The following is a 24,514-nucleotide window of genomic DNA, read 5'->3' as shown; positions in this document are numbered from 1 at the left end:
TTTGCTTGGTGGATAATGCTAACATTAGTAGCATGTGTGCTAGTTCATTTTGCTCATATTCTTAATTTTCAGAACAAAAACATGGAACTCAATTGAGAAAACATATGATTCTGAATGATAATGGAAACATGTTTATGTTTTTGTTTTCAATCTTCAATAGTAGATAATAGTAATAGTCTTGCCTGGGTTCCAGCCTGGTGTTGGTCTTGACTCAGATTCAACTACTACAAAGTACTGGTCTTTATTCAAACTCACCTCTAGTGGTCTTGACCACAAAACTAATGTCCGGAATTATTTTATCTATTTACAATGATATGTTTACACGCTTAAAACGACGTGTAAGAGCCTTAATGAAAATGACAACAGCTTATGTACTACTCTGAACCTCTACAGTGCTGATCTAGTCTGTGAGTTAAAGGTTAAATTGTTTCTCTGGAAACCTACTTGGAGTCGTGGTCAGATTAGTGCTAATGGTACTGGAATAGACTGGCATGGTGCTCATATCTGAAGAAAGGATATAAAACAAAGATTAAAATAAACAGCAGAAAAACAGGATCTGTTGCAGTGAAGAAGTGTTGGTTTTCAAACTAAAATGAGGGGAGAGCTGTATGACTAATTAGTTTGAAGCAATAATTAATGAAAAAAATGATAGTGATGTCACGTCAAGTTTTATAACTTCAACATTTAGATGTCCCTAAAACAAGACAATTCAACGTCACAATGGATTTTAAAAAAGCATCTTTGACATTATTTACTTTAGCTAACTATGATTATGCTAAACTTTCTAAAGGCAAAACTTTTGCTCCTCTGAACCTACTTGGAGTTGTGGTCAGTTTAGTACCAATGGTTGGTGTTGTAGAGACTGGTGTGGTGCTCACGTCTGAAAAAAGGGTACAAAACAAAGATATATTTAAAAAAAAACAAAAAACAAAAAAAAACTTCTTGTTTGCTTAGGAAACATGAGTTCACTTAATAGAAAATGCTAACATGAGTAGCATATATGCTGGTGTTTTTTGATCATATTCTTTATACTGTCATTAGAAAAATGTGGAATTTCCTTGAATGAACACATGTTTCTGGATGATACTAGAAATAAAGTTTATGTTTACATTTTGAATCAACTACTAAACTTCTAAGGTTGTCCCATTACTAAATCAAATGCCACCACATGTAAGTTTAATTTACCTGTTGTCTCATGAGAAGTAATTGCAGTGGATGTCCCTAAGACAAGACAAGCCAACGTCACAACAGATTCAGCAATACAAGAGCATGTCTGGTAGCGTTGCAGTGCTCAAGTCTGGAGTATGGTCTCCAGTGTTGTTTCTCAGTCTACACATCATTTGGACTCATCATTTGAAACCCCACGAAGACAGTGATGAGAGGAGTGGGAGGACAGCGGGAGTGGAGGACAGCGCGTGGCCCTCTCCGCTCAACTGGCTCTCATTAAGAGCAGCGTGAGCACCCGAGCTGAAGGAACAAGAGCTCGTTGCTCCGCCTTCTGGTCACTGCCCCCACTCTCTCGGCTCATCCACCAGGATCAAACATAAGGCAAATTAAAGTGGCCTCACTGCAGGACCAGGGCAGTGCCCAGGAGGTGGGGCTCGATACTTGCACCGTCCCCCACTCCCTTATGGATTTCATCCCCTTCTTGCTCTCTTCGCAGGGTTTTGTCTGGGCTTGGAGTTCGTGCCCCGCCTTGTTCCCGGCGCTCGCTGCTGTCATCAGGGCCTGGGGAATGGCGCATGCCACAGTGCTACTCTGAACTTACATGGAGTCGTGGTCAGTTTAGTGCTAGTGGTCGCTATTCTTGTAGAGACTGGCATGGAGCTCACATCTGAAAAGAGAGAATAAAACAAATATGATTGAGTTCAATTGAGTTTTATAAGAAACATGAGTTTGCTTGGTAGGTAATGCTAACATTATTAGTACTTATGCTAGTACTTTTGCTTATACTCTTTACATTATCAGCCAAAAAAAACTGGAATTTCTCCAGACACACAAGATTCTGGATGGCAAAATTGGTGTTTTCACTTTCAATCTTACTTGAATACTTACTCAAGAACTAAATGTGTTAGGTTGTCCTACAATCTCCACTATCTGTATTTTAATCATTACTTAATGAAAGGAAACATGCAACAAGCAAGTTTCATGTACCTGTTGTCTCAGCAGAAGTAGCTGCCCCTAAAACAAGACAAGCCAAATTACAACACATTTAAGAAAAGAAGAGTCAGGCATTATGTAGAATTTATCAAATTAATCATAACTCATTACAAATAGGCTAAACTTATTATAAAGTGGTAATTATGAACCTGAAACAAACATGATAACAATTGATGTAATGTGCTACTCTAAACCTACTTGGAGTTGTGGTCAGTTCAGTGGTAATGGCCGATGTTGTTGTAGAGAATGACGTGATGCTCACATCTGAAAAGAGTATATAAAACAAAGACAGTAAAAATATTTAGAGTTTGCTCAAGAAATATGAGTTAGCTTGGAAGCTAATGCTATTATTATTAGCGTGTGTGAAAACAAGTGTTTTTTTTTTTGTTTTTTTTTCCTGATATTGTTGATTATTTTAGTAGAAAATGTGGAATTTGAAAACATCATTCTGTGGTCAAAGAGATCCATTTTTACTTCATTAGTCCTTCATTAGTCATTAGTTACTTTATTAGGACTTCTTTCCAAAATGCCTTTGGCTTATTTGTACTTGCATACTTTATTTTTTGGCTTTTTCAGCGAAACATTCCTGTCCTTTACTGTCTAATGGGGTTTTTCATAAAAGCAGTGTATTTTGAAGTTTTTCTTGGTCTTCTGATATTGTCTTGACCTTTACAGTTCCCCTTAACTGCCAGTTCTTAACGAAATCTCAGACATTGGAAATTGTATGCTTTGATTTTTTTTAGGCTTCTTCTGCCTTATAGGCATAAGTTAGCTCCATTTTCAGATCCTCCCAGCGGCTTAGAGGAGCCCATGGCTACTGAATGTTAGCACAAGGCTTGAAAGATTGAAAGACAATTCTTGACATGCCTATTGACATGACTATTTTTATGGTAACCAAAAAAAATATTCATTAACATTTGAAAATGAAAAACTGCTGCAGAAATTCTTTATTTCATTTCAAATACACTGTAAAAAGTGGCTCGTCAGATCTACCTAAAAAGATTACTTCATGTGGTAACAAGCAATTGAACTAGTTTTATTCAACTCACAAAATTAATTTGATCGAAAGAATTGTTCATTCAAAGTATTTATTTAGGTTGAATAAAACTAGTTAATTTACTTGTTACCACAGGACGTATTTTTTAGGTAGATGAGCCATTTTCTACAGTGTAGAACATATCATTTTGACAGACCTTTGTCTAAAACTGTACATTTTTATTTTACTGTTCTGTATTCTGAGACTGTTCTGTATTCTGAGACTGTATTTCTCCTCCTACTTTGTAGTTTGTCTGAAGGCAATTTGTAATCATGGCAGTTCTTTTTGTTCTACATCACAACAGATTAATCTAAACAACAGCATTTCTGGTAGTGTTTACTCTAAAATAAAATCAATCACAGCTAATTACAATTGTGCTAAACCCACTCTTAAGTTGTGACTGAACATGTAACAAAAAACAACAGATATGTAATGTGCTACTCTGAACCTATATAGTGCTAATCTATTCTGAAAATTGAAGGATAAAATGCTGGAAACCTACTTGGAGTTGTGGTCAGTTCAGTGCTAATGGTCGGTGTCACTGTAGAGACTGGTGTTGCGCTCATATCTGATGGGAATATGAAAGATACAAACATAACTTGGTAGCTAATGCTAACTTTACTGGCACATATGCTAATGTCTACATATCGATTGTCTTTTTAACTCATACATTTAATCTTTCAGTAGAAAAATGTAGGATTTGAAAAAGGGAAATGATAAATTTGTCAAGGAGTGCCCAAATATTTTTATCCATTTACGATATTTATTCTATTTTTAACTTTGTAGTCCTACAAAACATTATTTACGTATTTGAATGTACTAAGGTTGGAAAATTTGGTTTAGACAACACATCGTTGCTTTCCTAACAAAACCTCGTATATCCATTTTTCTTGTTTTTGATATAATTTGAAAAGGGCTGCGTCCTTTACATTGTGTGTAAATTTCAACCAAAGGAAATGACCCAAAATTACTTAGAAAAAAGTCTGGTTCCATTGACTTACATTAAAAGTAATGATTTTGTCCTTCTCCTGTAAAGTTATCATTTTGGAGACGCGTGTTTTTGTTCTGACAGCAGCGATATGCAAACATTTTAGTGAGTGTTACAACTAGCACCTCAGTCCATTGCATTGAACCACAGCAGATGGGTAAGTTGTAACATTTGCATTTACTTTGCTTTTGTATTAACTGTTCACAGACTGTAGATGCTGGGGACTAAGTATATGTTTTAATTGGTTGAAGAGGTGGGTATGTTGTTTGTTGTAAACACATCTAGCACAAATACAAAAAAGAAAAAGGGGTTGGTTGCACCCCACTCTCCACTATCTGGAGAAATGGCAGGTTTTTGTTTTTTTATTTTGAACCATTACTGAATTAAATGACACAACATGTAAGTTTAATTTACCTGTTCTCTCAGCAGAAGCAGTAGATGCCACTAAAACAAGACAAGCCAAAACCACAATAGATTCAACTAAATAAGAGTATATCTGACATTATTGTAACCAAGCATATTAATACTGTACACTGATCAGGCATAACATTCTCCACCTCCTTGTTTTTTTACAGTCATTGTCCATTTTATCAGCTCCACTTACTATAAAGGTGCACTTTGTAGTTCTACAGTTACAGACTGTAGTCCATCTGTTTCTCTGCATACTTTGTTATCCCCCTTTTACCCTGTTCTTCAGTGGTCAGGACCCCCATGAACCCTCACAGAGCAGGTCCTATTTGGGTGGTGGATCATTCTCAGCACTGCAGTAACACTGACGTGGTGGTGGTGTGTTAGTGTGTGTTGTGCTGGTACAAGTGGATCAGACACAGCAATGCTTCTGGAGTTCTGGAGACGTAAAGTCAGAGACGATAGCTCATCCGCTGCTGCACAGTTTGTGTTGGTCATCCTCTAGTACTTCATCAGTGGCCACAGGACGCTGCCCACAGGACGCTGTTGGCTGGATATTTTTGGTTGGTGGACTATTTAGTCCAGCAGTGACACTGAGGTGTTTAAAAACTTCAGCAGCACTGCTGTGGCTGATCCACTCAGGCCAGCGCAACACACACTTACACACCACCACCACCACATCAGTGTTACTGCAGTGCTGAGAATGATCCACCACGCAAATAGTACCTGCTCTGTGAGGGTCCATGGGGATCCTGACCACTGAAGAACAGGGTAAAAGGGGGCTAACAAAGTATGCAGAGAAACAGATGGACTACAGTCTGTAATTGTAGAACTACAAAGTGCACCTATATAGTAAGTAGAGCTGATAAAATGGACAATGAGCATAGAAACAAGGAGGTGGTCACAATGTTATGGTTGTAAACTATATATATATAGTTTACAACCTGTAATCAAAAAGGTCAACAGATGATATAATGTGCTTCTTTGAACCTTTAAAATACTGATATAGTCTAAGTTTTTTTGTAGGTTAAATTGTTCCTCTGGAAACCTACTTGGAGTGGTAGTCAGTTTAGTGCTAGTGGATGCTGTTGTTGCAGGGACTGGTGTGGCTACATTAAAACACAAAAGCACAGAGATATAAAAACATGTTACTGGTACCATGTAAAGAAAATATTTAACATATTTTCTCTGTTCACAAATCATAATTATATTTTATAATGTAATGATTGTCTGATTTAAACAACATAACACTGTGTTGAACTATTGGTGTTTCCATTAAATTACAGAGTTTTAGTCAAGGTTACAACTAGACTCCTCAATCTGTCATGATAAAACCCACATATGGGGTAAGTTGGAACATGTGCATTCCCTCATATGTCAGCTGAGTTGTTTATTTTTTTGATGTTCCTTGTACAAAACAAGCAAATAAGTAAATAAATAATAATACAAAAATACTAATTGCGTTAGGTTGTCCTGTCACTCTCCCCTATGTGTAGTTATGGCAGCTTCTTAAATAATTACTGAATCAAATTAAATAAATGTGAGTCTAATGTACCTGTTGTCTCAGCAGGAGCTGCAGTAGATGCCCCTTAAACAAGACAAGCCAGATTCAACAAAATAAGAGCATGTCTGCCATTATTTACACTAAAATAATATTAATCCGTGTATTACTATTACTATATTATTACTATATTATTACTACAGTAATAATGTACGCTAGTCCCCAACCTGTAACCAAAAAAGCCAACAGATGATGTCATGTTCTACTGTAAACCTCTGCAGTGCTGATTTAGCCTGTAAGTTATTTGAAAGTTAAAATTTTCATCTGGAAACCTACTTGGAGTCGTGGTCAGTTCAGTGCTAATGGTCAGAGTTGTTGTAGAGACTGGTGTGGTGCGCACATCTGAAAAGATTATACAAAACAAAGCTGTTTAAACACTCACTTCAGTTAACATGAGTTAGCTCTGTAGGTAATGCTAACATTATTAGCATGCATGCTAGCATCTACAGAATGAGAATTTTCTGCTCATATTTTTCTACTTTTAGTAGAATATGAACACATGATTCTGGATGAATAAAGGCATACATCTCTAGTGACACTCCTGTCACTCCAAAATCAATCTAAAGTAATTATTTATGGAAGTTTTATTTCATTGTTCTGATGTCTCTTCTTCTACTTACAGTCAAGCAAAAATCTGCCAGTTCTGACACAGCAGCGATGAAACAGTGCAAGTTACCTGTATTGCAATACTTTTTAAATGATTTTGACAGAAGAAAGTGTGTTTGGTTGCCCCACACTCTCCACTGTTTGCAGTCATGGCAGTTTTTTTTTTCTTTAAACCATTACTGAAACATATGAAACCACATATAAGTTAATGTACCTATTGTCTCAGCAGATGTAGTTGCAGTAGAGGCCACTAAAACAAGATAATGTCACAACAGACTCAACCAAACTGGAGCATTTTTGAATAAGTCACACTAAAATTAAATCAAATTATAGATAATATTAATTAACATAAGATAGCAAAACAATTTTCAGACTGTTTTCGGAAATAATGGACATTGCATTCTCTGGACCAACACAAGTTCTCGAGACCCAACTGTTACCAACGCAAAGTCCAAAAGCCTTCATCTATCATGGTATGGGGTTGTGTGAGGGCCAATGTCATTGGTGACCTGCACATCTGTGAAGACTTTTTCTCCCTGTACATGATCTGTAGCCACGGCAGATTTATAATCACTGAATCAAATAAAGCAACATGCCAATTAATGTATCTGTTGTCTCATGCAAATGTAGTTGCACCAGACTTCCCAAAAACAAGACAAACCAACATCATAACAGATTCATTAAATCAAGAGCTGATCTGGCATCATTAAATTACGACAAAATCTGTTATGAGATGAGGTGCTGCTCTAAACATTTACAGTGTTGATCTAGTTTTTGAGTTGTTAAAAGGTTAAAATGTTGCTCTGGAGACCTACTTGGAGTCGTGGTCAGTCCAGTTGTGATGGTAGCTGTTGTAGAGCCTGGCGAGGTGCTCACTTCTGAAAAGAGGGTATAAAATGATTAAGTTAAAAAGGCTAAAGAAATATATTAGCTTGGAAACTTTGAAGCATTAATATGTAGAACTGGATTATTTTTACTTAAAGTCATACATTTACACTATATGGCCAAAAGTATGTGGACACCTGGCCAATTTGTGCCCTTTCAGTCAAAAGACCATCTGTGAGGTCAGACCCTGATGTTGGATGAGAGGGCCTGGCTCACAACCATAATTACAGTTCATTCCAAAGGTGCTCAATGAGGTTAAGGACAGGGCTTTGTGCAGGCCACTGGAGTTCTGCCACACCGAACCCATCAAACCAAAGGAACAGGAAAAGGCCTTCTCCAAACTGCTGCTACAGAGTTGGTAGTCCATCACAATTAACATCGCATAAGGCGTGAATTTTATTTGACATTTGTTTCACTGTGCAAAGATTATGTTTTAATTTGTAGCAAGGATGTATATGTTGCCTGAAATTTTTGCTTTTAAATGATAGTTTTAAAATGAATTAGCAAGAAACTAAATGCGTTAGGTCGTGCCACGCTCTCCCCTATCAGGAGTCATGGTAGTTTTTGTAACATGTAAGTTTAATGTACCTGTTGTCTCAGCAGATGAAACTGCAGTAGATGCCCCTAAAACAAGACAAGCCAACATCACAACACATTCATCTAAACACTAGCATGTCTAACATCATTTACTTTGAAAAAAATAATAATCACAGGTAATTGAAATTATGCTAAACTTGTAAGAATTACAATGAAAATCAACAAAACAAGAGCTGGTCTAATAACTGTGTAGTTACACATTAACAATACATGTAACAAGAATGTAACTGCTGCTGACATATACTCACTGTTACAGATGGATTAGTTTTATATATATATATATATATATATATATATATATATATATATATATTTGTGTGTGTGTGTGTGTGTGTGTGTGTGTATAAACTTCTGTTTCTATTAATGTAATCACTGTAGTGATAAATGTGTAATAAGGTGAAGGTAGTTACATTTGTATGAACTTTTTCCAACAAGATATTTCTGATTGTAACAGGAGTTATGTGATTATATACATTACACTGCATCATCGCAGGAAATGCCAGCTTTCCTAACATTTAGCTAGCTGTAGTAGTACAGTTACAATAGAAATGTCTTGCTCAGACAGTAGTGTGCCTTATTAACTGTGTAATTACATAAAAGAAAATACAAAAAAAATATTTGTGCAATCACATAAGTTAAACCAAAGCTGTACTACTGTAATCTATCTGTAAGAGTCAGTAACTGACCAGCAGTTACATTGTTGTATTATTGTTCTACATAGTATTGCTAATGTGTAACTACACAGTTATTGCAGACAGTAAATATAAAGCAGGACCCAAGAGCTTGATTACATGTGCTACTCTGAATCTCTACAGTGCCAAACTGGTCTGTAAGTTATTTGTAGCTATTTGTCTGGAAACCCACTTGGAGTCATGGTCAGTTCAGTGCTAACGGTTGGTGTTGTTGTAGAGACTGGCATGGTGCTCATGTCTGAAAAGAAGGTATAAAACAAAGATGTGAAAGGGTCATTTGAGTTTGCTAAAGTAATAGGAGTTAGCTTCATAGCTAATGCTAACATTATTTGCATGTATGCTAGTGTCTAATGAAGAAGTAGTTTTTGAGCATGTTTTCAAATTTTCAGTAGAAAAATGTGGGATTACATAGACTGATTACACATTTTCATGAGTAGTTTTCATTTGCAGCCGTGTTTCTGTTGCTTGTAATGTAATCTGACTCAAAGAATTTTTTTAATGATTTAGAAAAAACAATGTGTTTTTTGTGCCCCGCTCTCCCCTATTGGTCAATCATTACTGAAAGAAATGAAAGTCTAATGTACCTGTAGTCTCAGCAGAAGTAGTTGCAGATGTCACTAAACAAAGACAAGCCGACATCACAACAGATTCAGCGATAGAAGAGCATGTCTGGCGTTATGTAGTTTAGCTAATTACAATAACACCGTTGATTCTATTATATCATTTATTATAGCTAGTTTACAATTATGATGAAGAGCCTGTAACAAAATTGACAACAGATGATATAACACTACTCTGAATCTCTACAGTGCTGATCTAGTCTGTAAGTTATTTGACAGTTAAAAAGTTCCTCTGGAAACTTACTTGGAGTGGTGGTCCGTTCAGCGCTTGTGGTCGCTGCTGTCACAGTGACTGGTGTAGTTCTCAGATCTGAAAAGAAGGTGTAAAACAAAGATGTGAAAAAAGTTTGAGTTTGCTAAAGTAACATGAGTTTATTTGGTAGGTAATACTTATATTATTAGTATGTATGCTTGTGTCTAATGAAAGAATTGTTCCTCATATTTTTAAACTTTCAGTATAAAAAAGATTGGAATGAACGCAAAAATCTGGGTGATTGTAGACATTTGTATATGTTACGGTATGTGTGTGCACAGCGTGTTATCTAAACATTATACTAACTTTAATAAAGCAAGTTTAATAGCTAATTAGTTCATTTTACTGCAACCAGTATTCTGGATACTGGCTGCATTTAAAGTCCTGCGTTATTTCCTTCAGTATATAGTCCCATATTTCATTCAAAAGACATTCATTTCTGCCAAAGTTAGTTGCCACTTTACTAAGCGGCTCAGTGAAGGAATTGTTCAACTTTGCTGCCATGCAGAGCTTTTGTTATAAAACAAACTTGTGTTTTATTTTTATTCTGTTGATATTTTATGTTCAATGACACACAGCGTGCAGTATGCCAAACTGTAACTACATCAGTTTAGAATTAAACGCTTTTTTAATGTTGAAATATGAAACAAAGGTCAAATGTTTTTAAATGAATGCCACCCAACTCCAGCTCTACTCGTTCTCCTCACATGGAACTCATTTCACTTACGGTACAGACTATTTAACCACTTGCTCAGTCAGTTACTCTTTTCATTGTGATGCTGTTGCTTCTTGTTATTTTCTGACATGTTTTCTCACTGAATTTCGATGATGATGTACTTTGTTTGTTAGACTCATTTTTTTGTTTAGTTTTTTTATGATGAAAAACCATAAAACTCCTTTTTTTTCTCTAAGCTACCTGTTGTCTCTGCTGCAGAAGTTTGCCCAGTTGTCCCTACAAGAAGATAAACTAATGTCACAACAATAAACTCAACAAAAAAAAGCATGTCTGGCATTATATATTCAGAAAATAAATAGACACTCTTAAAAAGGGGTTTTTCAGGGGTTCTTTAGTAAATAAAATGGTTCTATATACCATATGTAACCATATATATATATATATATATATATATATATATATATATATATATATATATATATATTACACATACATATATATACATATATATATATATACATATATACACACACACACACACACACATATATATATATATATATATATATATATATATATATATATATATCACATATACATATATATATATATATATATATATATATATATATATTTATATATATATATATATATATATATATATCCATGAACACTCAAAGAACCCTTTGCATGGTTAAAAGGTTCTTTGCATTATGAAGGTGTTCTTCTCATTGATGGAGAATGTGCTGTAGACGGTCCTCTATGGAAATTTTTGAAAAGGGTTCTATATAGCAGAAAAAAGGTTCTTCTACTGTTACAGTGTCAAGCTTGCAATAACACAAGAACCCTTTTTGGTGCCATATAGAACACTTTTCCAAAATGTTCTATATAGAACCATCTACAACACATTATCCATCAATCTGAAGAACCCTTTCTTGATGCGAATAACCAGCCCATTAGTCATGCAAATGGTTCTTTAAGTGTTCTTTGTTCTATATAGGAATTGATTAAAGACGCCTTGAAGAACCATCATTTTTAAGTGGGTACAATGCTGATCTAGTCTGTTGGTTAAATGTTCTTCTGGAAACCTACTTGGAAACGTGGTCAGTTCAGTACTAATGGTCGCTGTTGTCTTAGGGGCTTGCATCATGTTTACATCTGAAAAGATGGAACAAAACATTAACGTTATAAACTATTTGAGCTTGCTAAAGTAACATGAATAGATTGGTAGCTAATGCTAATATTATTAGCTTGTATTCTAGTGTTGATGATGAAATAACTGTTCATAGTGGGGACAGCTGGTAATAGCTACCTATACATATACTACAAATGATACCATGAATGAATATACACATTTACTGAAAAGGCTACAGGTAGGAAAGGTAAGTTCAGGGGTATAAATGTACAGTACAGTTGGTCCATAACTATTTTGACATTGATATATTTACTGTTATCATTGCTTTTTTTTTTCATTTATGAGCATTTGGTGAAGCAAGCCTTCAATAAACTGGACAATCAAATCAAACCTATCACAGTGAAAACAGTAACTTTAGGTGTGGCCAAGTTAACCATTTAGTACATTCTTACAAAGAATGAATGTACTGATGAGCTTAGAAACAGCAAACAGACCATGGAAAACAGGTGTAGATGACAGAAAAAGTATTTTCCTGATAAAGAAAAACTCCTTTACAACAGCTAGATTAAGAACACCCTCTAGGAGGTTAGTGTATCAGTGTAAAAGTCAACAATCAAGTGAAGACTTCACCAGAGTAAATAAAAAGGGTTTACCACAAAATGTAAACCATTGGTAAGTCTCAAAAAGAAAAAAAAAAGAAAAAATCCAAAAATGCATGTACAGTTCTAAAACGACAACTTTTGGACAGATAAAAAGATAGACTTATACCAGAATGATGGGAATAGAGAAGGCAAAGAACTGCTCATGATCCAAATCATTGTAGAAGTGTGTAGGACTATATTACCTGCTCACATTCAGCCAAATGCTTCAAAACAATAACTAGCATATTGCAAAAGCAACCCAACCATTTTTTAATGCAAATGAGTAGAATTCTCTGCAATGTCCAAGTCAATCACCTAACTTTAATCCAATCAAGCCTGCTTTTCATTTACTGAAAGGAAAACTGAAGGCAAAATGCTCCAAGTACAAGTAGTAATTGAAGACAGCTGTAATCATCTCAGGGAAGAGGCTTGTTTTAATTTGTTAATTTTAAATCAAATTTGCTGAGGTAGACAGCTAAAATAACAATAACTTTATCAAAGTCCATATGTGCATATTTGTACCTCATAGTTAAATGAAACCTTAAATGTCATTCAAATCTAATTTCTACATGTGGTGGTGTTTATAACTAAAAAGGTTCTGCTTATTTTAGATAAACAATAATTCCCTATCAGTTACTGTAAACCTGTAACAAAAATAGCAACAAATAATTTAATGTACCAATCTAAATTTTTGATTGATCTAGCTTGTAAGTAGATGACTTACATGGAGTTAGGGTCAGTCTAGTGCTAATGACCTCAGGTGTGGTTGAGCCTGATGTAATGGTGCTCACATCTGAAAGGATACATACAACAACAAATCATTTGAAGGTTACATTTCTCTCATTCTGACTCTCATTTTCATGTTAAATTTAACCTTTTTTCAGTGTAATTGAGCATACTGGTTTAGTAAAGTGAATGTCTTTTACTGACCAACCCCCCCCAGCCAATGTCTTGGGTCTTTCAAAAAACGATTATAGTTCTATTTAATACCATCTACAAAAGTAAGTAATTGATTTTTTTTTTACTTTTAAATGGTAGTTTTAAAATGAATTAGCAAGAGACTAAATGCGTTAGACCATGCCACTCTCTCCCCTATCAGGAGTCATGGTAATTTTTTGTAACATGTAAGTTTAATGTACCTGTTGTCTCAGCAGATGAAACTGCTGTAGATGCCCCTAAAACAAGACAAGCCAACATCACAACAGATTCTTCTAAACACTAGCATGTCTAACATCATTTACTCTGAAACAAATAATAATAATCAGAGGTAATTGAAATTATGCTGAACTTGAGAAAAGTGCTGATTATAAACTTATAGTGACTGTAAGAATTACACTCAAATTCAACAAAACAAGAGCTGGTCTAATAACTGTGTAGTGACACATTAACAACACATGTAACAAGAATGTAACTACTGTATGTATATATATATATATATATATATATATATATAATATATATATATATATATGTATGTGTGTGTGTGTGTGTGTGTGTGCGCGCATGTGTGTGTGTGCGCGCATGTGTGTGTGTATAAACTTCTGTTTCTATTCATGTAATCATTAAATGATGATAATGATACATGTGTAATAAGGTGAAGGTAGTTACATTTGTATGAACTTTTTCCAACAAGGTATTTCTGATTATAACAGGAGTTATGTGATTATGTACATTACACTGCATCATCGCAGGAAATGCCAGCTTTCCGAACACTTAGCTAGCTGTAGTAGTACAGTTACAATAGAAATGTCTTGCTCGAATAGCAGTGTGCCTTATTAACTGTGTAATTACATGAAAGAAAATACAAAAAATATATTTGTGCAATCACATAAGTTAAAGCGAAGCTATACTACTGTCATCCATCTGTAAGAGTCAGTAACTGACCAGCAGTTACATTGTTGTATTATTTTTCAATATAGTATTGTTAATGTGTAACTACACAGTTATTACAGACAGTAAATATAAAGCAGGACCCAAGAGCTTGATTACATGTGCTACTCTGAATTTCTACAGTGCCGATCTAGTCTGTAAGTTATTCGGAGTTATTAGTCTGGAAACCCACTTGGAGTCGTGGTCAGTTCAGTGCTAACACTTGGTGTTGTTGTAGAGACCGGCAAGGTGCTCATGTCTGAAAAGAAGGCATAAAACAAAGATGTGAAAAAAGGAGTTAGTTTTTAGTTTTACAATAATACTGTATTATATTATTACTCTATTATATCATTTATCATAGATAGTTTACAATTATGATTATTACAATTTTGACTGAATCATTTTCCTTTACTGTTTTGTCTTTATACACAGGTATTGTGCTGTTTAAAAGACAACTGAAAGTACCTCATAGTTAAAGGAAACCTTAAATGTCATTCAAATCTCATTTCTACATGTGGTGTTGTTTATAACTAAAAGGATTCTGCTTATTTTAGATAAATAATAATTTCCCTATCAGTTACTGTAAACCTGTAACAAAAATAGCAACAAATAATTTAATGTACCAATGTAAATTTTTGATTGATCTAGCTTGTAAGTAGGTGACTTACATGGAGTTAGGGTCAGTCTAGTGCTAATGACCTCAGGTGTGGTTGAGCCTGATGTAATGCTGCTCACATCTGAAAGGATACATACAACAACAAATCATTTGAAGGTTACATTTCTCTCATTCTGACTTTCATTTTCATGTTAAATTTAACCTTTTTTTCAGTATAATTGAGCATACTGGTGTAGTAAAGTGAATGTCTTTTACTGACCACCCCCCACCCCCACCAATGTCTTGGGTCTTACAAAAACGATTAAAGTTCTACTTAATACTATATCTACAAAAAGTAATCAATTAAGTAATTGATTGTGTTAATATATAAAATATACCATGTTACATCTAAAAGTAAACGTGAAATCATGCATGAAACATTAAGATTATGACACAGAAGAAGCCTTGGGGGATATCACCCTGAACACCTCCTGAGTGAGAACCCATCACCATTGAGGACCAGGTGTGACAAAGACTGGAACACTCCCCACATCTATACTGCAAAAAAAGTCAGAGCACCTCAAGTTTTGAAATGGGGATGTCCTGGTTTCAAGTTGCCATCTTTGAAGCTGGCTTTGACCTTTCAGCTGATTACATATTGAACTCAGTCCAAAAACAAGATAACACTGCCGAGTCCAATCATTGAACCCAAAATTTGAACGTAACTGTAAGATTTTCTCTGCTTTTCTCAGCAGTGTTGCAGGGTGGAATGTCTTGAGATACTGTAAACCCTCTGGAATCAAATTTAATACAAAATCTAGATAGAGAAGTTTATTATAGTTGTATTGTTATTGTATCTTTTCATGGTGTTTTTATGACTCCTACTTGTGGTTTTCATTCAGGCAGTTTAATAGTCCTGCCCGATTTCATTTTACAAATAGAAATAATTATATCTTCATGCTGTGTATTTCTTCTTGCATTTACCAATTACCAATTGCTTTATTGTAAAACTGTTAAACTGTGACTATTTCAATCTGATTTTTGACAATATGGTGGCTTTGATTTAGGAAATGCAAAATAAATATTAATATCTTAGGAATTCACACAAATGACAAGTGACAATTTCTCAGTTTTCCCAAATCTAGTCAGTCAATGAAGACGTGTTTTGTGTTTGAACTTTGCTTCTTCAGTTTTAGCAATGGAGCTATGAGGCTAATACAGCTAACAAGTAATGGAAGCTTATATCCCAGCAATTCCCAGCGTAATGCTAACTATATTCCTAAATCATCTCACACACTCCTCAAACCAAACCTCAAGTAAAGTATTCTCAAATAGACTTTGTGATTTCTCACATTAAAGGACACACTGCTATCTATGGAACTAGTCAAATGACTAAAATAGAGTAGCAGGAGCCATTTTTTCCCTATCTTAGATAACCTGGGCTTTTTCATGTCATTCTTGCGCATACATTTTCCTTGATGTTCACTGTCACTGTCATCATCATGACTTAGTATGGCTGCTCAGTCTAATTTACAGTGAACTACTGACTATAGTGCTGACTTTATTAGTGTATCAGTCACTCGAGAAAACTGCCTCCACTTCAGAGAAGAACTGAATCCAATAGCACAGATTTACCATTATTGACTTTATATATTATACTGACAATGGATAAAGCAATTCTTATTATTAATTCTGGAGTCTTCAGTCTTTCAAATCACTCACAAAATACTCCACTATCAAGAAATGATGTGAATGAATCATTAACTGCAAAAGCTAAGGGATATGTTTGCCACCATATTCAGAAAATGAGAATTCAGAGAATTTACTTGCTAGCGAAAACCCTGCTACAGAAATAAATATCATTAAATGTCTTTATGTGATTTTTTCTCTTCATTGACTTTGTGTTGAATAAAATGAAATAAAGTGAAAGTTCAATGAATGTACCTGTTGTTTCAGCTGCAGGAATTGCAGTAGTCATGCCTACAACAAGACAAGTCAATGTCACTACAGACTCAACAAAACAAATTATTATGAAATGATGTTAATAAGGGTTCGGTTCAGTTTGGTTCACTTAGGTTCAGTGGTTTCAGTTTGGCCCAGGTACATGGTTCAGTTGGAAACAGAATGTGGATATGATACACAATTAAACATTGTGAGGTTTTAATTAGAAAATGGATTGTATGTGTCTGACCTTCTGACTACGTGGAATGGAACAACCACACATACACTTCACACAAGCACTTAACCTCTTACATGGCCAGGGCCCAGCTTTATCACACACCTCTATAACCTAAGAATAGCTCAACCAGTTTGCATTGAGGTCCCTGTAGTTGCTGACTAATAAGGCTCATTACGTAATAAGCCTGAGATTTTACGGGGTTAAATGCTGTAACACACACTTCAGAAATACAACATGCCTGAGTTCAACCTGATATGTCTTCAATATGTTTATGCGTTTGTATATGTAAATATACACATACTCCAGCAGCCACACTCTTAAAAGATGGTTCTTTGAGGTTTCTTTATTAAAGAAAATCGTTTTATACAGAACTGTCAACACTCAAAGAATGCTTTGCATGATTATAGGGTTCTTTGCATTGCGAAATGGTTCTTTAGACTGGTGGAGAATGTCTTGTGTCTGGTTGTATATAGAACCTTTTTAAAAAGGGTTCTATACAGCACAAAAAGGGTCCTCCTATTGTTACAATGTCAAGCTTTTAACAGTAGAACACTTCTTGGTGCTATATAGAACACTTTTCAAAAAGGTTCTATATAGAACCATCTACAGCATATTCTCCATCAATCTGAGGAACACTTACACATCGCAAAGAAACTTTTAATCATACAAACGTTCTTTGAGTGTTCACAGTTCTATACAGAACCATTTTCTTTACTAAATAATCCTTGAAGATTAAGTGCATAGAACTAGAACTAATTATCATACATAGCACACACACACACACACACACACACACACACACACACACACACAAACACACCCACACACACAACATGCACACACACATTCTGCATAGCAAAAGGGACTTTTTGAAACCTTTTTGAACCAATCACTGGACCAATTACCATATATATATGTATTTTTTATCATTCCAGGTACATAAGCCTGTGTTTTAGGAAACTGTGTGAGTGGGTTTGTATTATCATTTGCCAGGTACTGTTTGATTGACAATATTTACTCTCTTAACAGTTAACATGGCTATAATGTGCCACATTCAGCCTCTGGTGACTACAGCTATTTAAAGGATAAATGCTAAGAATTCCTCTGGAAACCTACTTGGAGTTGTGGTCAGTTCAGTGCTAATAGTCATAGTTGTGGTAGAGATGATGGTCCTCACATCTGAAAATAGCATACGTCAAATGATAAATATGAATAATAAATATAAAATCAGTGAGAAATTTTGATATTATTATTTAAAATATAATATAAAAATATTATTTTTAATGTTTGGATATGTTGAAAATTGAAATGCTACACAATGCTAGGGAGAAGAAATGCTTTCCAAGCAAACATTTTAAAGACACTTTCAATAATCATCAAAGAAAAAAAAAAGGCAAACTTTAAACATAAAGTCATAAAGCTTTTTATCATAGGAGAACACATGAATTAATACTAATATGAGCTATGCATGAGTAATGTAGGAAAGCTGCAAAGCTAAGGAATGTTTCCTATATATCCATTTACAACTATATATATATATATATATATATATATATATATATATATATACACAAATAGTACATTAAATATATATAATATAATATATATAGATATATATATATATATATATATATATATATATATATATATAAATATATATGTAATATATATATGTAAAGGGTAAAAGGGTAAATGGCATTTTCAAATTGTCATATATAATTGTGTTTTATTTAATATAAAATGAAATTAAGTAAAAGTTAATGTCTTAATGTACCTGTTGTTTCAGCAGCAGGACTTACAGTAGTTATGCCTAAAACAAGACAAGCCAGTGTCACTACAGTTGGTTATGGTGAAGTCAGCAATAATGTGTTACTCTTATCATCTGCTTACTCCAGTTTGTAAAAGGATAAACGCTGAGAATTCCTCTGGAAACCTACTTGGAGTGGTGGTCAGTTCAGTGCTAATGATCAGAGATGTGGTAGAGACTGGCATGATGGTGCTCACATCTAAAAAGAGAACGTAATAATAATAAAAAAGAAAACATATATATGAATTGGAGTCTTTTGAATCAATCCATTCTCACACAATAATCACACAAATATCAACAAATATTGTCAAATATTTACTTTAATGAAAATCCATGTATTTCTCATGTGTTACATGACTACCAATCTGAAGGCCTAACCTAAAACATAGAGATTTAGCATACTGTAGCATCAGCGTAGAGGCATATGTGGAACACATCAAGCATACAGGCAAATGCTCTTTATTGAACAGACACTTCAACAGCGAGTCTTTACAAAGACCAGGAATGCCCAGCTCAGTGTTACTCCGACATGAAACACAGGGAAGAGATAAAACAGGAGGACATACAAGGAGGGTAGACACAACTAACCCCTCGTTACACTACAAAGCCCAACCTCCTCAGACACAATTACTGTAATGAATGCAACTATCCTCTCACAATAGTAACAGCCTAAACAACAACAACAACAACAACAACAACAACAACAACAACAACACAACAAATGTTGTTCCCCTAGTCCTTCTGAGCTTCGCCACAGAAAGAACTTAATATGGAATTTGAAGGAATTTGAAGTAAACTTCTTTTTAGTAGCACCAATGACATGAAATCATGTGAAGTGTGTTTGGACTTTTTAAATGTTTATGTAATTTTTCAAAGCGTTATTCTTCATAGGTGCATTACTCACATTTAACGTATGGCATGGAATCAGTGACGAATGTTATTTTTCATATTTGTATATAGGCCGGGGAGACAAGCAGTTTTCCAGTCAAGCAACACTTTCAATAATGAATAAAGGCAAACTTTAAACAAAACGATGTAAAGCTGTTAATTATTTGAGGGTATATGAATTAATACTAATACGTTATGCATGAGGTTTAACAAATCTGTATTATAGTAAAGTTGCAAAGCTAAGGGATATGTGTATGTGTGCCACCATATTCAGAGAAAGACAGTTAGAGGCTAATGCAGCTAGCAAGTAATGGGAGCTTATATCCTAGCAATCAGCAATTATGATGCTAACTCAACATATCACACACCCCTCAAACCACAATGATAGGATTCTCAAATAGACTGGTTTCTGACACGCTGTATAGCACACACATTGATATCTATGAAACTAGTCAAATGACTAAAAGCAGTAGCAGCAGACAATCGTTTTATTTGTTCATATCATAGATAACCTGGACTTGTTCATGTCATTCTTGTGCCTACGTTTCCCAAAATAACTTAGGATGTTCAATCTAATTCACAATGAACCACTGACATCAGTTTGATTAGTGTACCAGTCAGAAAAACTGACTCCACTTTAGAGAATTGAATCCAGTAGAATCCAGAATCACCATGATTGCCACTCATTATATTGACAACAAATAAAGCAATTCATTTGTAACATCTTCAATTCTGAACATTTTTCATTAGCCCCAAAAAATCTGTCATTAGTCTTTATCATAGTCATTAATGCCACAAGCAGGGGGTGTTACACCAATGACAATGTTTTTTATCCCATAAATTGGCTTTTCAGTCTTTCCAATCACTCATAAAATACTCAAATAACAAGAAATGATGTGAATCATTCACTGCAATGCTAAGGGATGTGTTTGCAAGCACATTCCAAGAATGGCCCATTCACTGGCTAACAAAATATATATATGATTATTATTTTTTTTCTTCAGTGGCTGTGTGTTGAGTGAAATTGAATGAAATTTCAGCAGCAGGAATTACAGTAGTTATGCCTAAAACAAGACAAGACAATGTCACTACAAACAAGCAAATAGACAAATTATTATGAAGTGATGATGGCCACTTGGCAATAATGTGCTACAATTCCTCTGAAAACCTACTTGGAGAGGTGGTCAGTTCAGTGCTAATGGCCGGAGTTGTGGTAGAGACTGGCATGATGGTGCTCACATCTGAAAAGATAGCATACATCAAACTTAAAACATAAATCATCATAAAAAAAAAACATGAATTGAATCTTCTCATTATATTGATATCGAAAATTCTTAAGTCATTTACTTTTAGAAATCCATGTGTTAATTGACCAGTGACAAATCTAAGAGCCGATATAAATCAGTGCGAAATATTATTTTTTAATGTTTGCGTATGTTAGTGAAATTTCTCACATTAGTTACTCTTGTAACCTTGTATCTCCAAAATGGTAACTTTACAGGAGAAGGAAAAAACATACTTTACTTTTAATGTAAGTCGATGGAACCAGAAGTTTTACCAACTCACTCTGGGCTGTTTCTTTGGGTCCGTGCATCGTGAAATTTACACACAATGTAAAGACCAACAGGCATTTTCAAATTATGTCAGCAACTGAATAATGACAAAAATGGAGATACAAGGTTTTGTTCTGACAGAAGCGATGTATTTACATTCATTTTAAATGCTCTGAAAACCTACTTGGAGTGGTGGTCAGTTGAGTGCTAATGGCCGCAGTTGTTGTGGTAATGACTGGTGTGATGGTGTTCACATCTGAAAAACAAAGAAGAAGCATACATCAAACATTAAATATAAATAATAAAAATACAAAAAGTAAAGTTTAGATTTATCTCATATTCTGACTTAAAGATCAAGCTGGTAACAGTGTATATCGCACAGTAATTGTACTGTGTACAAAATTTATTGCAAAATACTACTTTTTTATTTACAGTGTTTATCAGTAGCATTTTTTGTCATATTAAATTAAATAAAACATAAAAATTAGGAATGCATAACATTATAGGAGTACACTTTTTTCAAAAATGGTATGTAATCTGATCTTATTACTAATAATACTAATTATAAGACTAATTATAGTGTCTGTAATGAAGGTAGACTTACTTCAATGATTGCTAAATCAATAAACCTAATATTTGCGTTATCTAAATGTTACAAAAAAAAGCAGTGTTTTCTAATATTTCACCCCTTCTGAAATTATTTGCAGACCACAGCATCGAATGAAATGGTATGACGTTTTAAATATGTATTGTTCAGAAGTAGGATGTTGTATGAGTTATGTCTACAACAAAACAAGGCAATGTCCAAATCAAATCAAACATCAACAACAAAAGCCCATGTATAGTTCATTTAGATTAATGCTGAATACTGAATGATGGTTCTGAACTTGCTTAATGCAAACCATGCATTAATTATTAACATTGTGTAAAGTGAGTAAAATTCTACAGAACATTTAACCTACATAAATCTCCATTAGATATTTATACTCAAATCAAGTGTATTTTTCATTCTAAACATTTCCAATATCAGTGACCCCAGCAGCGCTTCTTCATTTTTGCTTATTTCCAATATCAAACTGTTTACTATGTTGATCTATTCAGTGCACTACTCAAAAGCTAAAATAATGAGAATCTTGTTGGAAATATCTATGAGATTACTTCAATTTAGTTCTAACGGCCATGTCATTGTGTCATTATGACAGGAATCAAAATTCTGTTGCTGAAATCCGAAGAGGGGGCACATAACCAAAATGGAAAACTGATCAAATCTTACTTAAAATCACTGGAAAGATAGTTACCTGCACAGTAAGCAGCCTGCACAGCATTGCAGAATAATGTTGGCCTGACAAACTCATAGACGGTATAGTTTCCTGGACATGCTTTGACTCGAATTGGGGTGGATCTGTAGTAACAACAGTCACTTCCTGACCTCCCACAGACTCCACGAGTGACTATTCCATCCTCTATCTGAGGGTGAGATCCATTCAGCCACAGAGCGACATCAGTACCACATCTGGATCGATTAGCACAGCTCTCTGGCATACGGATGTTCATCCCATTATACAGCAGCCGATACCAGCCATTCCAGTTGAAGCTGTTGTCACAGTAGGATCCTCCAGCTGCATTAGTGGCTCTCCAGGGTTGATCCAGCACAGTGTAGATATTGCAGGGATCATAGTTGGGAGAGTCCAAAGCAACTGTTATGAAAACAGATTAACGTAAAAAATTAGAAAATATCAACAGCAAATGTATCAATTATATGGATCATTCTGTCAAATATGTTCAAAGTCAGAGTTGAAAACACATTATTGACTTTTTACTGAATTGGACTTTAGGTATAGAGTCACTAGATTTTAGTCCTAAAGTTATTTTTTTTTAATAAGTGATTAAATATTCCAGTTTGTAACCACCAAAACCATCATAACGCCACTGAAACTTTACCAAATGTTTCAGTAGAGACTGTTTCAGCAAGGAACATTGATTTAGCTTATTTTGAGCAGGACTCAGATGCTAGTGCATGACTAGCAAACACAGCTTTGAACAGAGGTATACACAGAAAATCTAATATTTTTCATTAAAACATTAAAAAATATATTTGATTGGAAATGTGTTATCGCTACCATATAAAATAAGGAAACATGCATCCATGCCTCACATTACACAAACAGTAAAGTATGCTTGTTACCCTCATTGGTGAACTGACAAACATGTTACCACCAATTTATTTACTCTTAACCATATATTAAATCTGGCACTGCATTTTATGAATCTGGCCCATTGTGTTTTGGTAGTGACATGAAAACATGGATCATTCTCAGCACTGCAGTAACACTGACGTGGTGGTGGTGTGTTTGTGCGAGTTGTGCTGGTCTGAGTGGATCAGACACAGCAGTGCTGCTGGAGTTCATAAACACCAGACACACCTGTCACTGCTGGACTGAGAATAGTCCACCAACCAAAAATATCCAGCCAACAGCGTCCTGTGGGCAGCGTCCTGTGACTACTGATGAGGGACTAAAGGATGACCAACACAAACTGTGTCTAACAGAGTGGACAGTGAATGGACACAGTGTTTAAAAACTCCAGCAGCACTGCTGTGTCTGATCCACTCATACCAGCACAACACACATTAACACACCACCACCAGGTCAGTGTTACCGCAGTGCTGAGAATGACTTTTCTAAATATTGCATTTTGTATCTTTCCTTTTTTCTTGGTAATTTTGGTAAATTGCAATGTAAATAACACATTTCAGTATTATTCTTGCAACATTGTTGAACAAAATGTCAACAAAACTTTTTTTTTTAACAATATTCAATTTATATATTAATACTGATATGATATTAATAATCAGAATAATAATCACTTACCTGCACAGTATGTGGGCATTGGAATTGATACAGCTGGCTTGACGAGTCTGTAGATGTAGTAATTTCCTGGACAGGCTTTGACTTGGATTGGGTTTGATCTGTAGGAATTACATTGGCTGCTGTTGATCACATAGCCATATGATCCATAGATGTCTCGGGTGACGATGCCGTCCTGTGGTCGAGGATGAGATCCACCAAGTAAAAGTGCTGTGTAACCACCACAGGTCATGTAACTCGCACACCAATCAGATTCAGGAATCTGAGCACTTTTTCCCTGAAGATACAGTCGATACCAGCCGTTCCATTCGGTCAGGGTGTCGTCAAAACCACGGTAACCACTGTAGTAGAAACCATCTATTTTTCTCCAGCTATTATCAAGAACAGTAGAGACACTGCAGGGGTCAAAAGTTGTATTGTTTGGAGAGCCTGCTGAAGAAATAAGAAACAAATTTTTCTATGAAGAACCCACATTCTACTATGCCCCGAGTCAAGAGT

The 24,514-nt window shown here is 35.0% G+C and overlaps 1 protein-coding gene across 1 annotated transcript; it reads right to left on the bottom strand.

Moving 5' to 3' along the window:
* Positions 1-1,564: 1,564 nt before the first annotated feature.
* LOC118797940 (mucin-5AC-like) lies at positions 1,565-24,248 on the bottom strand. Its single transcript, XM_036557239.1, has 20 exons — positions 24,020-24,248; positions 22,448-22,846; positions 21,334-21,405; positions 20,769-20,837; positions 18,839-18,907; positions 18,676-18,711; positions 14,796-14,864; positions 14,321-14,386; positions 12,983-13,051; positions 10,723-10,758; positions 9,798-9,863; positions 9,518-9,550; positions 9,106-9,171; positions 8,233-8,268; positions 7,575-7,637; positions 6,430-6,495; positions 5,645-5,701; positions 2,359-2,424; positions 2,155-2,181; positions 1,565-1,728 (listed from the first exon to the last, which is right to left on the bottom strand). The coding sequence occupies exons 1-20, from the start codon at positions 24,246-24,248 to the stop codon at positions 1,565-1,567; spliced, it is 1,758 nt and encodes a 585-aa protein (XP_036413132.1).
* Between the last annotated feature and the right edge of the window lie 266 nt (positions 24,249-24,514).

Source organism: Colossoma macropomum, unplaced genomic scaffold (genome assembly GCF_904425465.1).
Source record: "Colossoma macropomum unplaced genomic scaffold, Colossoma_macropomum, whole genome shotgun sequence".
NCBI lineage: Eukaryota > Metazoa > Chordata > Actinopteri > Characiformes > Serrasalmidae > Colossoma > Colossoma macropomum.
The sequence above is the reverse complement of the archived record's forward strand: the minus strand, read 5'-3'. Positions and strand labels throughout refer to the sequence as shown.

Bases quoted from the DNA above. Each gene is read 5' to 3' on its own strand.
- LOC118797940 (XM_036557239.1), bottom strand. From the start codon at position 24,248: ATGACCTGTGGTGGTTACACAGCACTTTTACTTGGTGGATCTCATCCT. The intron at 2,425-5,644 runs GTAGGTTTCCAG...TACTCTTTTCAG, and splicing joins TAAACTGACTACCACTCCAA to ATGTGAGCATCACGTCATTC. The intron at 1,729-2,154 runs GTACATGAAACT...GCCATTCCCCAG, and splicing joins TACTTCTGCTGAGACAACAG to GCCCTGATGACAGCAGCGAG.